Genomic DNA, 17115 nt, shown 5'->3' on the forward strand with positions numbered 1-17115 from the left:
GCAGGGTGTAAGACTGAAGAAGGGAGGTCAGTAAAACACCCAATAAAGCAGCCGAGAGTCTCATTATACCGTCCAGCCTTTTAGTTTCTGCTAAGCCAAGCCGACTGGCCTTGACCTTGAGATGCCAAATCTTTTAAATTCAGACTCCACTTTAGAGACTCTGACCTAAGTTTGAACTCAGGCAGACTAATAGGTTAATATAGCATTAGTCCCAAGTTCCCCCCAACAGAACCTGAGCCTAGCTCCAGTCTCTAGGCTAATCCCCAACAGCAGTTTCCAGGTTACACCCCCAACAAGACCAGCGTCTCAGGTCATTTCCCCAACAAACCTGCATCTGAGGTTACAAGCCCACCCCTTGCCTAATGACCACCAATGCAGAGGGGAGCAGAAGTTAAGTGAGTCCCAGCATCAGCCAATTATGTTAAAGGCTCCAGCGGATTTCCAATTAGATGCTTGCATCCCCTGCAATTGTATTCCCTGCTTGCTGCTTACTAAAAAGTTTTGCCCTGATAGACATTCGGGGCTTCCCCACCACCAAAAACGTCCTGCATGATGGTGGTGCGTTGGGGGCCCCGAGTCAGCTCAAACAGAATAAAGACCCTGCTGTGAGTTGCTTCAGATGGGCTCCTGTGTGTGTTTCTGTGGATCGCCGACTTTTCCCTAGCACAACCACCTCACCGTGCTGCCCAGACGCTTCTGCTTAGAGAAGCCAGGCTTACAGTGTGCACCATCACAGCTGGCTGATTTCTTGTGTAGTTTCTTTGAGTACCACTCTCAGCTCCTCGGAAGCCTGGTATGGATGAGACAGTGAAACCGTATCTAAAACGGGCACAGGGGTTAGGCCGATGTTACTGCTGTATCCATCTCTAGCAGCTCAACTGGGATTCAATTCATCTCTAGGCTGTGGCATTCAGAGATTTTATGATTTTCATGGCTTAAATGAGAGTGGGTCCCATAGAAATACATGTATATAAGTTTTGCAAGACAGGGTTTCTCTGTGTAGCCCTGGCTGTCCTTGCTTTGTAGACTAGGCTGGCCTCGAACTCACAGAGTGCTTAAAAGGAGCGAGCCACCATGTATTAGGCCCATCTATTTGAACTGCTGTGTCCCAGCTGGTGGAACTGTTTGGGAAGGATTACAAGGAGTGACCTTGCTGGGTGAGGTGTGGCCCTGGGGTGGGCTTTGAGGTTCAAATTCTCCTGTGGCTCCCAGGGCTCACTGTGTCTCCTGCTCGTGGGTCAAGATGTGAGCTCTCTACAGGCCACCAAGGGCTCTAACCCTCTGAAACCATGGGCTGAATGGAACACTTTCTTTTATAAAGTACCCTAGCTGTAGGGTTTTTATCATACCATTACAGAGAGAACTACAATGATTATCTTGGTTATTTCTGGCTGAGGTAATTCAAAAGACAATCTTAGTTACTGAACTGGAAATGTATAAAAAGCTTGATTTATTCTGAAAGATAACTTCAAAGTGCTTCTGTCAGAAAAACACAAAATACAGGGTTAAAGCCACCAGTGTACTATTTAGAACTAAAGAGCAGAAAGGATGGATGGAGCTCATTATTCCTATAAAGGAACTACGGTGCCTGCCCGAGAGCACGCAGCCTTGGTATAGGTGGTTCAGATCTTCTGGGGGTGTCTGGGTACGTTCAGAAATCCCCAGTCTTGGCTTCACTCACAGAAAGCAGAGACCTTGAGTTCTTTTGTGCCTTCTCTTTTGAGGTAGCTGGTCCTGCCAGAGAGTGAAGAATAAAGCTGTAGACAACAGAGCAAGACTACTTTGTAGGGCCTGTTCTGATCACCACAGAAGCCCTGCTTCCAAGGCTGGCTGGGAGCCATGGAGGACACAGGGGAGCGGGAGGCAGGGTCTCTCCTCAGTGTAATTTTAAGAAGACAGAACAAAGCACAAGATCACACAGCAGGCCACTGGCTCTGCAGTGGGTTCTAAAGACTGGTGAGTTGATTTTCCTATGAATTACAGCAGACAGCCAGACACACAGACGCACAGAGGGAACACAGCCCTGGGTAGCCTGCGGTAGGAATTTGGAAGGCAGCTGCTACTGAGGTGCCAACTGAGTAGAAGCACCAGGGTGGAGTGTGGAGAGATGCCCTTCTCAGGAGTGAACGTGGCAGCTTTCTATAGGAGGGAACCAGTAGCAGCTGGAGTGTGGGGATATCGGATGGAGGGCAATACTCTTGCATACACCAAGTGTCAGGCGGGGGACAGGACCCAGCACTGGCCAGGAGAGGGATCTGGGAAGAACAGGCCCACCCACCCCTTCATGTGAAGGAAGGAAGGGGGTGGGGCTAGAATTCCAGCACCAACAGGAACATTTTGACAGACCTTCAGCAGCTCTGTGAAGTTTCGCACTGTGGACCCAGGGCATGGAAAGGGGGGTCCACAAAGGGGAAGTCAGGGATGCAACAGCTCAGACGGAACGTCCAGAATGAGGAGCAATACATGTACACGGAGGAGGGAGGCCAGGTCCAGCAGCCACACCTCCAAAGGCCCAGGAGTAAGGAAGCTGGGCTGGCTCACAGCACAGCAGCAAACAGGGCTACACCACAGGGCATGTGAGGAGTGGAGCGCTCCCCACCCAAGGTGATATACTGAAGAAGACATGAGCCTGAGTATGGCTCCCTCTCCTGCTGTGGGTCCTCCTGCATTTCTTCATCCTAGGATCCTGCTTCCTCAGGTGGAGGAAGGAGCCCACAGGTCAGATAGGGAGGCACAGGAGGGAGCTCCACACAGCAGAGAAGGAAGGAACACCATGAATGACAGATGCAGAACAAACAGCGGGAAGCTGTAGCACTGAGCTCTGGGCACAGGGAGGCAGTGTGGCTGAGGAGACGCACCCTCCTCAGACAGAAGTGTTCTCAGAGGCCACTGAGTCCTGCTGAGATGACACGACCGACAGAGAGCTCCCAGTCAAGAATCCTGAACCTTGTGTAGACACAGCAGGTGGAAGGCAGGAAGCAGGTTACAGAGGAATGACAGGACCACCCGCAGCTTCCTTCAGAGTCTGTGTGGCTGAGAAGCAGAGGGAGTCTGGAGGGGAAGAGACTGAGTGACAAGAGGTGAGGGTGAATGAGAGAACAAACAGAAGGAAGCAGCCACGGATGGATGGACATAGTCAGATCCCGTAGCCAAGCAAGGGCCACAGAGGGTTAGACAGTGAGGACCGGTGGGGAGCAGCAATGGAGGCAAGTGAAGAAACAGGGAGCCTGGCACCCCGTCCTCCTGGAGACGGCAGCCTGAAGGAGGGCTGAGAGGGGAGAGGCATGGACAGCGCCCACCCAGTCACACAGCGTGACGGGATGCCCCCGGAACGATGACCCCCAGAATGACGAGGCCACTGCCCTCAACTCTCAGCAGCTGTGATTAGCCTTGTGGAGACAGGCCTGCTAACATTCAGTATGGGGGAAGAGGTCGCAAGGCCTATCGCTCCCCAGGATACATAGGCAGTTAACAGATGCTGAGGAGACTTTCCTTGGTGGGGCAGCTGCCCAGGAAGGTGCCATGCTGTGACAGTCCGCCCAACCACGAAACTAGTCATGTGTGGGATCATCCCCTTGTCTGCTGTTGGGCGGATGACGTGACTCCTGTACCTTCAGAAGTCCTGAGACTTGTAGAGCGCACAGTCACTGCTCACATCCCACTCCATCCTCTGCAAGAAGAAGACCACAATGCTCTCCAGCAGTAAGCCACTTAGCACGACCAACAGGGAGAGCCTCCGGTTCGTGTTCAGGGTCACTAGAAAACAAAGCAGCAACTCTCGTGACGTGGCAGGCCTGTGAGCTGCTCACGTGGTGGCGAGAACTAACCAGAGGAAACCCACCCTGCTGCTCTTCAGAGTCTACACGGTCCTAACCAAAGCATCAAGCTCTTTTCAAGCAAAGAGGCCCATGAAATAGAGAAAATAAAACTGGGTGTGGTGGCACCTGCCTATAACCCCAGCTCTTGGAAGCTTCACACAGCTTGGCTATACAGGGAGGCTGTCTCAGAACACCACCACCATCCAGCCATCCAACCTGAAGGCTTAAGGAAGAGCCCAACAGGAAAAAAGGCCAGGCAGCAGCTTCACTGACAGCAGTGCTTTCCATAGTGTTTCGTAGTGCCAAAAAACCCAAGACTCATCTGGCAGGCAGACACTGTTTTACTCTGGGAGGCAGGCACCTGGCATTCTCTCCTGCCCAGACAACTGTCCAGTCCTGTAACGCTGGACAAGCATTTGTTCCTCACAGCCATTCATAAAGCACGGGCAACAAAAGGTGCTGCCTCTCCTACAGGAGAGATGCTGCGGATGCATGAGCTCTGAAAACTCACAGCACCATATGGCCGAACTATGTACTACTGTATGTAGGGCGCCACTGACATATGCAGGACCAACACGCATGGTCTGTGGAGGGGTCACAGCCACCGAGTCTGATGCCCTGGGGCCATCATGTCAAGGCTGGAGGCTGACACGTCAAAGAAGAAAGCACACACTCACCTCTGATTGCCTGGAAATTTGAGGTCAGGACAAACACTTTAATGAGCCTGAGACACAGAGGTGTGTAGTCATGTTCCCAGATGACGGCCGGGATTAGCAGGAGCTTCCCGTAGCTGGACAGCAACAGCGCTTTCAGCAGCAGAACAAAGTCGGGTGCTCTTTTTGCCATCATGGGTTGCTGTACCCACAGGAAAGCAAATATGCCAGTAAGAAAGGCAGCTTGTTCTATGGAGCAAAGGAGAAACACAGACGTCTCACCCAGTCTAAACCCGGAAACCTAAGACTCCCAGCTCCAGCACAGAACACAGCTGATGTCCTAAGAAACTCATGAACAAAATACCATTCTTTCTCACACCCAAGTACACGCACACCCACAGGCTTCAGGTCAAACCCCACTGGCATGGCTTTAAAAAATATTTTTCAATAGGTTTTAGAGGTTTTTTTTTCTTTTTGGGCACGGGTGGGGGCTGTTGCCTTGCTACAATGCCCAGGTTGCTCTCAAATTTCTGACTTTACTGTACCTTAAAGTTCTGGGATTATATCTGAGGTTATAGATGTGAGCCACCAATCCTGAGAATAATCTGCTTTAAAGCCTGAAACTATGTTTTCGCTCTTGGGTTCAGTGATACGCTTAAGGGGTTTTGTTTGTTTGTTCTGTTTTGTTTTTTAAGTTTTTTTGAGACAGGGTTTCTCTGTATAGCCCTGGCTGTCCTGGAATTCACTATGTAGACCAGGCTGTTCTGGAACTCAGAGATCTGCTTGCCTCTGCCTCCCAAGTGCTGTGATTAAAGGCTTACGCCAGCTAGCTGAGTATTTTTTTTTTTAATGTTTATTTTAATTTTAGTTATCTGTGTGTGGATATATGAGAGCCAGTGTGTGTGGAGGCCAGAGGAGGGCATCTGATCCCTAGAGGCGGAGTCACAGGTAGCCGAGATATGCGGCGTGGGTTCTGGGAACCAAACTCAGGCCCTGACCCCTGAGCTACTTCTCCAGTCCCCTCAAGTATTTTCTCAGTATTAGTACCTGTAAGATGTATATGGTAACAAATCCTGTGCATTCCGGACTGATGTGTATCATGGTTATTAAACCAGCCCTAAGACCCAGTGAACAAGTCACGCCCCCTCCATCCTAGGCTCTTAGAGGGAGAGAACATCAGGGCTTTTGTCATTGATGCATCTCCAGGGCCCATCCCACGAACACTGAGGAGTGTTTAGGTAAGACAGCACCACTGCACAGTGAATGAACAACTGAACTGAGGGCTCCAAGAAGGCTTTAGCAGGACACCCAGGCCTTTGGTCTGAGTGCCTGCAGTGGGAGCTGTGTGCAGAGGCAGTGCAAGACCAGGCTTGGAGATGACAGATCACTGGCTGTGCAGAGGGACTGGTAAACAGCAGGTAGACAAAGAGCCCAGAGGTCAGGAGAAAAGACTAAGTCAGACATGGATACTTTGGAGTTCTGAGAAGTAGGGTGATGCCAGGGAGGTGAGGGATGGTGGCAGACAGGGGACAAAAGAGGCTGTGATCCACAATATAGTGTGGAAGGCATCCCACTAGGAGAATTCCTGAAGCAGTGCTGTTGTGTAATTAATGGAAGGGCTGATTTCAATTTGTTTTTGAGGTGGAGTCTCACTGCTTTGCTAAGACTGGCCTCATAGCTTGCTGGATTCCAACAATCCTGCTTCAGCCTCCAGAGTAGCTGAGAGTGCAGGTGTGTGCCACAGCCTGGCTTAAGGCAAAAAACGCTTCTGAAGCAGAAAAGGTTGGAAATTAGAAACAAAGTTGGCACATAAATTAATTCAATGCAGTTCGGACCCTAGAGGAAAAGCTGTGGGTTGTAATTGCAATGAATGGTGCCTCCAAACGCAGGTAAATCCGGGGAGCAGCCTGCCTCTCTCTCCCTGCAGTTCCACAAGCAGCAGACTGACTGTCAGACACCACAGTCAGCCCACTGCACTGGGAACACTAGGCAACCACTAACATTTCCAATGAGAGGACTGATGGACAGTGAGAGCTTTACAAAGTGTCCTAGTCCGACAAGCGTGCCATTGCTACCTCTCTCTCTCATACACGAGACAAAGCAAGGTGATGGTAAGTTTCATACCCAGGACAAGGGACTTATCAAGGCAGACCCGGCCAGCTCCTCCCAGCAATCCCTCAATTCCTACCTGGCATACCCTGCCGCAACCTTGAACTTTACAGCTCCCTATGTAATCTGGGCATTTGGGTTGCTCTCTTCTTTCCTTCTGTGCCCTAGCTCCCCTTCTCTCTTCCTCTTCCCTTCTCTCTCCACCATCAGACCCCCAATCCATGGCGACTCCCCTGGCCTCAATCCTTTGGAGCTGGTGAACTCACTGGAGAGCAACTTCCCAATAAACCTACCTTTCATATAATCTAATCTGGTTCGAATTGGCTCATTTCACAGGCAGGGAAATAACCTATCAGGCCATTCAGACAAACTCGCACGGCAGGGTAGTGGCTGAGCTGAAGTATGGTGTTTATTCCTGTATTACTAGTTGTCTCACCAGGTCTTAGCTTTGATCAGAACAGCGACCCGATGGTTAGCTAAACAGGGACTGCTCAGCATCTGCTTACCGAAAGAAGCGATCACAAACATCCTGTAGAAGTCCCACTCCTTGGCGTACCGGATCACGTCATCGGGGGCTGGACTCTGGCTCGAGTCCTGCAGCTGCCACCACCGCAGGTATGCTTCACAAAGCAAACAAAACATGCAGAGTTTCCCATGGATCTGACAGTCAAAGACAGTGTCACTGGGTCAGGTAAGGAAGCCGTGAGCTGAGGGCATGCCAAGAGGCATACCGCAGCTAAGCAGGTGGAGGGTACGAGGCTGGTCTGGAACTCCAGACAGGCCTCCTGCCTCAGCCTTCCACGTACTTTAATTGTGCACCACATGACACTCAGTGGTTGTGCTGAGAATGACCCATGTGGATTTCCAATGCTATTAACTGGCTAATTACATTCTTCGTCTAAGTTACAAGTTCTCAACTAGCAGTGAATAGACCCTAGCGTGCACACACACATCTACCCACACCAGGAATATTTTCAACCCCCCCTCCCCACACACACACAGCCAGACAGTCACATTCATGTGACTTATACAGGTGGAAATAGTCAGAACTGTTTCAGAACACTGTTTCATTGTGTGTGTTTGGTTTTCCCTGTGTAACCCTGACTGTCTCCGAACTAACTCATTTTGTAGACCAGGTTGGCCTCCCTCTTAAAGTGTTGGAATTAAAGGTGTGTACCACCACACCTAGCTAATCTAAAGATTTTAGCACACCACATAAACTATTGAATAGAAATTTAAAAAAAAGCAGCAGCCTCTGGGCTGAAAGAAAAGCAAGCAAACAAACAAACAAACTATTAACAGTGAAAATAATCAGAAGCTCTTAAGATCTTAAATGTTTTATTTACCAGTTTCCCCATCCGGACCACCTTTCCTGCAAACTGAGCTCTCTCAGTACCAACAGTGGGGATGTATGTTTGGGATGTTTGTGAACCCCACCGGACCTGACCCCGTCTCAAGTTCTGAGGCTCCTCAGCTGGTGGGCACACAGGTCCTCTGGCTGCACTCTGGAAACATCTGGGAAGGGTGTTCTCCAATGTCCCTCACAGAGATACTGAGATCTGGGGAGGCCTCCCTCACCCCACCCAGGAAATTTTCAGTATGTAAGCAAGCTTGAAAATCAACACGCTGGTCACTTAAAAGGCCTTAATCGAGGGGCAGACCACTGCACTGTCGAGTTCTGACAAATGAAGGAGGCCAAATTAAGCAAATAAAAGAATATACCCAGTTAAATTTTGAAGTTTTAGATTCACAACAAATAATTTGTTTTAAGTATATCCCATGCAGTAATTAGGACAGACTGAATGTTAGACAAATTTCACTGCTTGTCCAAGTTTCAAATTTAACGTGATATCTTGCATTCACCTGTCAATTCAACCCAAACTATTAAGCCATTTAAGGTTCAGTATGAAAAGTGCAAATTTGAAAAATCCAACCTTAAATGTTAGTACCTTTCTGACTTATTACTCATTTCCTGCATTCTCTTAACGGCAGAGAACAGTCTTCTCTTAAGGTTTGCCTCCTAGATCTGGGTACAATTGTTTCCTATTCTGTGTTGGATTCTGATTGTCAAATTAATTAGCACCTAGGGTGACATTCTGCCCAAGTGGCTTGGAGAGTCAGGCCTTCCACCTTAGACATGATGGAGGGCCTCGACACTGGTGTTGGAGAGTCAGGCCTTCCACCTTAGACGTGATGGAGGGCCTCGACACTGGTGACTGAGGCCATTATTTACTTGGATCCTTGACTGGCCACATGTTGAGCTGGTTCTCCCAACTTCCTACAGCTCCCTATTCAGGGTGAAAAAAATAATTCAAAGTATTAAAGCTGGTAGCTTCAAAAAGCTTAGTTAGGGAAGCTATGCTGAATGGTTTGGTGGCCAGGGGTGTGAACGTCATTTCATGTCGGAGAGCTCATAGGCAAACACGGCACTGTTCGTTGGCTCTGGCATCTTAAAATCAATCTTTAACATCTGATTTTATTTGAGATCTTATTTGACTGTTTTTTGGACCACTTGTAATGAGACTGCTTATCTGAACAAAATACTAGCTGTTGGAAAAACAAAACAAAACAATAAAACCACCTATTGCACTGATAATGTACACATCCAATTTGTCTTAGGGGTGTTTGCAAACAGGACTGGCCTAGGAGGGAAGGGTGGATGTGGGCAGTGCTGTTCCTTTGGTTTGGGGGTCTCTGGTTGGGAAAGGAGGAGAAGCCCTGGCGCTTCTCCCTTAAGCAGTCTCGCCCTCTCATGAGCATGGCTCTCCCATTGCAATGGACTCAAACTGTGAGCCACACCAAAGCTGCTGCTTCTCCGGCAGTAGGTCAGAGAGTGAGGTAAGCCACTATACATCTAGCTAACTAGCTACGGTTAGCTTTCTTCTGCTCAAAGTCACCAGTTTAAGAGGTGATCCGCTAGAGGCATCCAGACTATGCTGCAGGCCTCTCTCTGTGACTGCACCCTGAAACTAAGCACTGCACATTCTTTTACGTTTGTATCCATTTCTTCTAGAAAACTTGCAGACATGAGAGAGGAAAAAGAGTTCTCAGAATTGTTATATATTCCCTAATTCTGTTTGAAACGGTTATTTCTTTTAAATGTAAAAGCATCAGGTAACATTAAAGAAATTTAAAGCCGAGGTTGGAAAGAAGGCTTGGCAGTTATGAGGACATATCGCTTTTTACAGAAGACAGGAGCTGCACAGCTGCCTGTGACCAGCTCCAGCTGTCATAAGCACCTGCAACAGGGAATACACCTTCCTCCTTCAACACACTCACACATAGTTTTAAACATTTAAAATACCATAACTTACATTTATTTTAGTGTTGAAAAGAATATGCCTGTAGGCCTGAGTTTTGCATAAAATGGCATTAATCAAGATAATAACAGGGTCGTATTCGATGTATTTGTCTACTGGTTTCTGGCAGGATTTCTGGGGAAAAAAATACAAAATAACATTAGAGCAAACAAATGAACACATTATGAAATTTTAAAGGACTTAAAAATTAAAGACTGCTTTGGACTTTCCCAACAACAAGGTGTCTAGGCAGTTATTTAAAATCCTCAGATCAAAAACGTTCACCCATGCAAGAAGTGGTTTCATGATGACTAAATATAAGTTTCTAGCTAGAAATACTAATATTTTACATTTATACTCAAGAACCTACAAAGAGAGCCAGATGTGGTAACATGTAACTGTAACCCCAGCATGTAAGACACAGAGGTAGGAAAATGCTGAGCCAGCAGGGGCTGAATAAGGAGACCCTGCCTCAAATCACACAAGACAGAAGTCAGACAGAAATTTGACTTAAAGACCCACTCCAGGCACAAAAGTGTTTCAGAAGGCATTACTTTCAATTCCACTTTCAGTTTTTACAACTTCTTAAAAGTTAGTCTCTCTAACACACTTCGGCTGACAGGCTGTGGTATAGACTGTGGCTGTGGATCTGGAGATAAGTGTTCAACAAAATTCCTGTCCTAGCTTCTGAGAACTCCAGGAGGGCAAAGATCAGGGTGCAGTGTTAGCAACCCTAAGCCTGGCCTTTTCTCCAATGAGATCAAGAACTTGGAAAGAAAATGCTCTTTCTCTGCTACCACAGACACAGCAGAGAGTGCTACACTGTGTGCACAGCCTTGGGTTGTGCAGCCTGGGTCTATGACACCCAAATCAAGACTCCCCCAGCTTCCAAATGACTTCCTCTCAAACTCCTCTACTGTGAGGGGAAGAATTAGAACTGGGTTAAGTCAAATCACAGGTTGTTAGACAACCCGTGGACATGGAAACAGTATCAGTTTCAAAGTTGCACCAATGCTACCATTCACTGAAAAAAAAAAAGAGTGGCTTCCATTCCAAGTGAACACTCTGAAAGGCTGACAGGATAACAGGAACAGAAATCACAGGCAGACCAGGATCACCTTTTAGTTACAGCAAACCTAGAAAAAGCCAAGTGCATCGGAGAATTGTAACCCTGTACAACATAACAAAGCAGACTCCTGTCCCCAGGAAGACACCACTGTGAGGAATACCATGCCTCTCCAGTTACCAGGCGAACTGGTAGTTGTGCTACCCTCTCAAATGCCAATCTCTAGCTGGGCAGTGGTGGCGCACGCCTTTAATCCCAGCACTTGGGAGGCAGAGGCAGGTGGATTTCTGACTTCAAGGCCAGCCTGGTCTACAGAGTGAGTTCCAGGACAGCCAGGGCTACACAGAGAAACTCTGTCTCGAAAAACTTAAAAAAAAAAAAAAAAAAAAGTCAATCTCTCTGTCAAAATGGAGGCATAGAGGCTAACGTTTTTTTCAATTACCTGTGAGTTAAGAGCAAGCACTCTTCAGATATCGAGCCCAGGACAGAGGGTCTTCCCAGATCCCCTTTCTCTGCACGGATGTGGAGTTTATATCTCTTTCCCCCATGCATGAGGCTCAAGCCCAGAGATGCAACATTAGTGCCAAGAGAAACTGTTAAAATGGCAAGTCCCTCTCTGTCTTTTAAAAGCTAGCTAAATCCCGCTTCTGGACAGCATCCCAAATGTCAGAACAGGGAGGCAGACAAATTTGGAAGCAGGAGGGGAAAGACCAGCGTCAGGAAACACAAAACTCCTCCTATTCCTTCGGATCACTTATTAGCCAGAAGGACAAGAGCTCTCCTTCCCCAGAACTTCATGGGCTCCAAGAAGCTAATCACCCGGAGCCACTCACAATCCTCTAACCCCAGGGACCTGACAGTTTAGAAGGCTAAGACAGCATGCCATCTTGCCATCTGAAGACTGTTACAATGAGAGGCAGTGACCTCTAGCCAAAGAACCTCCTTCTACTACCCTGTGTCCATCCATCCTCACATAGGGAGCACATTGACTTCCTCCATCAGTGGACCTGATGGATCAACGGGTGCTTTCCCACCAGAACTCTCTCCACTGCTTCCTCCTGCCTTCACTTAAGAGTATAAAGAGGAAACACACAGAGAGACATTCATTCTCTCCCTCCCTCTCTTTCTGTTCTGGACCTCCTGCCTCCATCTCCCAATTGCAGAGATTACAGGCGTGGTGCTGGAGCCGGAATCTAAGGCTGCCCTACATGGCCAGCAACATCCCTGGCCGTGGTAAATGTTTTCCATTTCGGTTAAATTGTTGTATTATTTACTATTAAGTTGACAAGTACCCCGATAAGACACAGTTTTCTTCTAAGAACTCTCTACAGTACCGGACCTCAAACACTGCTTCCATCTCCTCAGGCTCAACATGAGAATGACACGCTTCCTGCTACAATTCCTATTTCCTTCGTGAATCACATCTCTCTCCATCACTCGTTTATTCGTTTGAGACAGTCTCTCTCTCTCTAGGCAACCGAGGCTGGCCTCCAACTCGTGATCCTCCTCCTGCCTGGCAAGCGAGTGGAGTGCTGGAGTCATAGAAACGCGCCAGCACTCCTGGGTGCCACAAGTCTTAGAACATCTATGGCCTAGGCAGTCTTCAAGCACATCCTTGCTTTCTCTTTCACACCAACACAAGGACCACTCCTCCCCCACGTGCTCAACCTCCCAGACCTCGCCCGGGACCACAGTATGTTCGGATCCGCCTTCCTAACCGCGCCCCGCCCCCTCGCCCGGGCGCGCTCACGCAGATGGTTATCTTGAGCACGCCGTGGCTGTAGTCCCGGTACAGCTCCTGAGCCTCTCGGTTGCACTCGATACAACGATACAGGCAAGAGGAAGAAGTCGCCGATGCGCCTTCCATGCCTTTCCCGGACCGCGTCCCCCTACGCCCGCCGGTCCCCATGGCCACTCTAGGGCTCCTGCTTCCGGCCGCTGGCGGAAGACGCCTGGACTGGCCTTGGGAGGGGCACCCAAGGGCTTACTGGGACTTGTAGTCCAAGCGCTGAATGAATGCTTGAGGCTAACAGGGCGAGGACTACAACTCCCAGCGGGCACTGCGGCCGCGCGCCGCGCCCACCTGCCCGCGGCGGGCAGAGCAGGGCCGCGCCTGCGCCGTGCGGGAAGATGGCACCTGCCGGCTGCGGCTGCGGCTGCTGGGGCAGCTTGGGTGCTGCGGTGGTGCGGCCGCTGCTCCTGCTGCTGGGGGCGCTGGCCTGCGCGCGGGCCACCGAGCACTACTCTCCGCTGTCCTTGCTGAAGCAGGAGCTTCAGCACCGGCAGCAGCAGGAGGCCCCGGCGGGCGGCGGCTGTCCGCAGTCGGGGGACTGGGCGGACCAGTACCCGGAGTGCGGTGAGTGGGCCGAGCCGCCTTCTCCCTGGGCCGCCCCTGCCCAGCGTGGAAGCATCTGGGAAGTGGGGACACCGGGGATGGGCTCAGGCGGGCGGCGGGGATAAGGACCTGCCTGGAGGGTGGCTGCTGGCGTGCATGGGCCAGGAAGTCAGACTTCTTTCTGCTTGCTCCGGTAGGTGATTTGCTCGATCCCCACCCCAGGAATCCAATCCTGAGAGGTGCAAGCAGGTTGGATTTGCGGGGTGACATGAGCACTGACCCGTGCTCCTCAGATGTACCCCCAACGGTAGAGAGAGAGCTTCAGGCCTGATTCCTGCGTGCATTCCAGCTGCTCAGGCTCATTCATTGGTCAGACTCTGGGCAAAAAGCACATGCTCTTTCTGTTTTGAGTTGTACAGTGGGCGTTTTTACCCATCGGTACCCTCTCCACTCTCCCTTCCCCTCAGTGGGTGACCCTCCGACTTGCCGTGGGGAAGGTCTGGGTCTTCCATACCTAGTAGCAGCTGGCTGATGATGCCTTTTAAGACATCCCACCAATGTTCAGCACTGTATGCCTGCCCAGACACTACCTAGTTTCTTAGCTGAGATGCAGTCTCAAGATTAGTGCAATCTGACTTCCTTTGAGCACCATCTGACTTCTTGGAATGGCTTTCTACAAACCCTCCAAGTTGGGCTTACAAGTGTGAGCTTCCATGCTCAACTTTACAGACAGATTTTGTCTTAACCGCCAAGGGCTCTTAGTAGGAAATGCCTCTCTCTCTCTTCTGTTTGTCCCAATCCTGGACGATTACATGGAAGTTGGACTCTGTGACGCTTACCTCAGGCACCTGTCCTAGATTGTGGGGACACACTCAGGACAGGCAAGTAAGAGTGTCGTAACTGAGGGGCTATTCTCATCAGTATTTACAGCCCTCATACCACCAACACAGTGGTCTGCTCTAGATATCCAGAACCTATCAGGTCTCCCAAATCAGACAGGTCTGACCTCACCACGAGGGCACCTTTGGAATACCATGGTCACTTTCTTGCCTGCCCACATCAAGCCAGACTCTAGACTTGGGGCAAAGAGCTGCAGCGTTGTTCTCAGGTGCCAGTTGCTGAGGAGTGGATGTCCGCTTGGGTCTCAGTGTGCAGCAAACTTGCTCAGGCTCAGTCTCACGCTGCAGCACCCCCTATGGTGGAGGAGAAAATGGTTCCAGTGAGAGCAAGCGGATCAGGCTGGAGGTGTCTGTCAGCAATGGCTGGCCCTGCTGGTCCCAGGGAACAGCGTGAACCTGGCCAACCTGCAAGGATGCTATGTGTCTCTGACCTAGGCTTACATGCCTCCCGGTCCATAGTGATATTTTGTCTTCTAGTATAGTTTTATGTTTCTTACTGAAAGTAATTTATAATGTTTTCGATCCTATTTTCCCATGAGAAGTTTTTTTTTTTTTTTTTCTTAAAATATGATTTACTTATAGTTTCGTCTTTGTGGAGGGCGGTAGGTGCGTGCGGGTGGCCGTAGAGGCCAAAGAGGGCATCTGATCACCTGAAGCTGGAGTTACAGGTGATTGTGAGTGCTAGGAACCAAACTTGGGTCTGAACGCCTGGGCCTGCTTCAGACCTGAGAGAATAATCCTATTCTTTTTTTTTTTTTTTTTTTTTTAAAGATTTATTTTATTATATGTAAGTACACTGTAGCTGTCTTCAGACACTCCAGAAGAGGGCATCAGATATCATTACGGATGGTTGTGAGCCACCATGTGGTTGCTGGGATTTGAACTCTGGACCATTCGGAAGAGCAGTCGGGTGCTCTTACCCACTGAGCCATCTCACCAGCCCATAATCCTACTCTTTAAGGAGAAGAAACTCCCTGCTATATTATTTGTTCTTGCTTTCCTTTTTTCTTTTCTTTTTTTTTCTTTTCTCTTCTTTGTTTCTTTTGCTTTATTTTGTTTGAGACTGGCTTACACTAATTTAAGTTAGCCTAAGCTGGAACTCACTATGTAGTTCAGGGTGCCCTTGAGTTGGTGACAGTCCTCCTGCCTCAGTCTCTTGAGTGCTGAGAATAAAGGCATGTGCCTCAAAACCTGAGAAACTTATTTTCAAAATAAAAATTTGGTTTTTTTTTTTTTTTCTTATTCCTGTGGCCCTATTTTTAATTTGTAAGTGTGGGAGGAAATACCGAGTGGAGTCTTTTCACAATTCTCTTCCCCAGTCCCATTACACAATATGAAACGCTCTGTGCCTTTTGTCAACTCTGAACTAGTTAGTGTTCATTGCCATTTTCCCAGGAGGAAACTGAAGTCAAAAGCTAAGCAAGCTTTCCCTCGAAAGAATCCAGATTTGGGATTGATTTGATTTTGGGTTATATTCTCAGTAGTTTTTTTGCATATCAGCATAATTTCAGTAAGCCTTAATATAATAAGTCCTACATCTTAAACTTACTGAAAGTTATATTTGTTTTTTTTTTTTTTTTTTGGTTTTGGTTTTGGTTTTTGGTTTTTTGAGACAGGGCTTCTCTGTAGAGCCCTGGCTGTCCTGGAACTCACTTTGTAGACCAGGCTGGCCTCGAATGCCTCTGCCTCCTGAGTGCTGGAACTAAAGGTGTGTCCCACTACCACAGGCTTGAAGTAAGTAGTTTTGCTTATTTATTTATTTTTAATTAATTTTATTTTTTTTTAACAAGTGCTCTGCAAGTACACCTGTATGCCAAAAGAGGTCATCAGATTCCCTTTTATAGATAGTACTGAACCACCATGTGATTGCTGGGGATTAAACTCAGGACCTCTGGAAGAGCAGCCGGTGCTCTTAACCACTAAGCCACCAGCCCCAAAACTTGTCTTTTTAAATAACACTTAGGATTTCAGAGTTTACATGTGTATTAAAATGTGTCACTGATCCTAGTGGTTTGGACTGTGTAGCCATAGGAAAGCTGTGTGTGTACCAGGCGTGGATGAGTGTGCTGCACCTTAATGACCTGACTGAGTCCCTTGCAGGGAGCTGAGTTTGGTGTAGGGCAAGCAGACCCAGGACACCTGACTAGAGGAGTGACGCTGGGCAGTGTGTGTGTGGGGGGTGGGGTGGGGGGTGGAGTCCCATGTTGCCAATGTTGTGCAAGGCAGTGAGCGAAGACTGGCTGTGCTGACAGAGGAGCTCTGGAGAGAGTAACTTTGAATAGATCCCAGATACATCTCTGACCCTTCCCTTTTATGTATCTAGCAAAGTATGGACTGTATCATTTGGAACTTGTCCTCCGACTAAAGAATTCAGGTTTTCTGCTCTTTCTACAAAACTACATGGTGTGTCAAGCAGAACGCCTACATGGTGTGTCATTCAAGCAGAACGCCTACATGGTGTGTCATTCAAGCAGAACGCCGCCTGTTTCTTTGCAGATGTCTGAAGCTACATCTTAGTAATCAACCACACGCATTTCTGGTAACTTCCAACACGCCTTTGGGTTCTCCTCCTCTGCAGTAAGAGGATCGATGACCTAAGGTGAGGCTTCTTTTCCTTTTGCGGTGTTCTGTCGCCTATCCCAGACTGGTCTCTAGCTCTCTATGCCTTTGAGCTTCTGATCCTTCTGCCTCTGCTTCCCGAAATGCTGAGATCACGGGTGTGTGCCACCACACCGCTGGAGCTCCTCGCTGGCTGTGCAAGGACTTTACCCAGAGAGCCACGTTTCAGCCCTTATGTGAAGTGACAAGACTCGTTTGCTTCTAGGTGACAGTCCTGTACGTGATGTCTTCATGGTAGTTTTCAGTGAGGTACCTCCGTCCATTTGGTAACTTTTGTACAATCTAAGTTGAATGTTGCACTCTGTCTGAATAATGAC

General features: G+C 48.7%; 2 protein-coding genes across 12 annotated transcripts in view; one reads left to right on the forward strand and one right to left on the reverse strand.

Annotated features, from left to right (window-relative positions):
* Positions 1-1433: 1433 nt before the first annotated feature.
* Arv1 (ARV1 fatty acid homeostasis modulator) lies at positions 1434-12871 on the reverse strand. Of its 2 annotated transcripts, none has more exons than XM_021170347.3 (6): positions 12696-12871; positions 9895-10014; positions 7087-7240; positions 4496-4720; positions 3612-3756; positions 1434-1734 (listed from the first exon to the last, which is right to left on the reverse strand). In XM_021170347.3, the coding sequence occupies exons 1-5, from the start codon at positions 12852-12854 to the stop codon at positions 3614-3616; spliced, it is 801 nt and encodes a 266-aa protein (XP_021026006.1). In that variant the 5' UTR covers positions 12855-12871; the 3' UTR covers positions 1434-1734; positions 3612-3613. The 2 variants fall into 2 exon arrangements, with proteins under 2 accessions (XP_021026006.1, XP_029336880.1); XM_029481020.2 differs by having other exon boundaries at positions 1434-1757.
* Positions 12872-13069: 198 nt separating this feature from the next.
* The window catches only part of Ttc13 (tetratricopeptide repeat domain 13), a 48755-nt gene continuing 44709 nt past the window's right edge, over positions 13070-17115 (forward strand). For all 10 annotated transcript variants that reach the window (XM_021170258.3, XM_021170259.3, XM_029480663.2 and 7 more), the window contains exon 1: positions 13070-13301. In XM_021170258.3, coding sequence (XP_021025917.1) covers positions 13076-13301 — 226 coding nt within the window. In that variant the 5' untranslated portion in view covers positions 13070-13075. The remainder of the gene's footprint in view (positions 13302-17115) is intronic.

This window comes from Mus caroli, unplaced genomic scaffold (assembly GCF_978045245.1).
Source record: "Mus caroli unplaced genomic scaffold, Mus_caroli_1 scaffold_10, whole genome shotgun sequence".
NCBI lineage: Eukaryota > Metazoa > Chordata > Mammalia > Rodentia > Muridae > Mus > Mus caroli.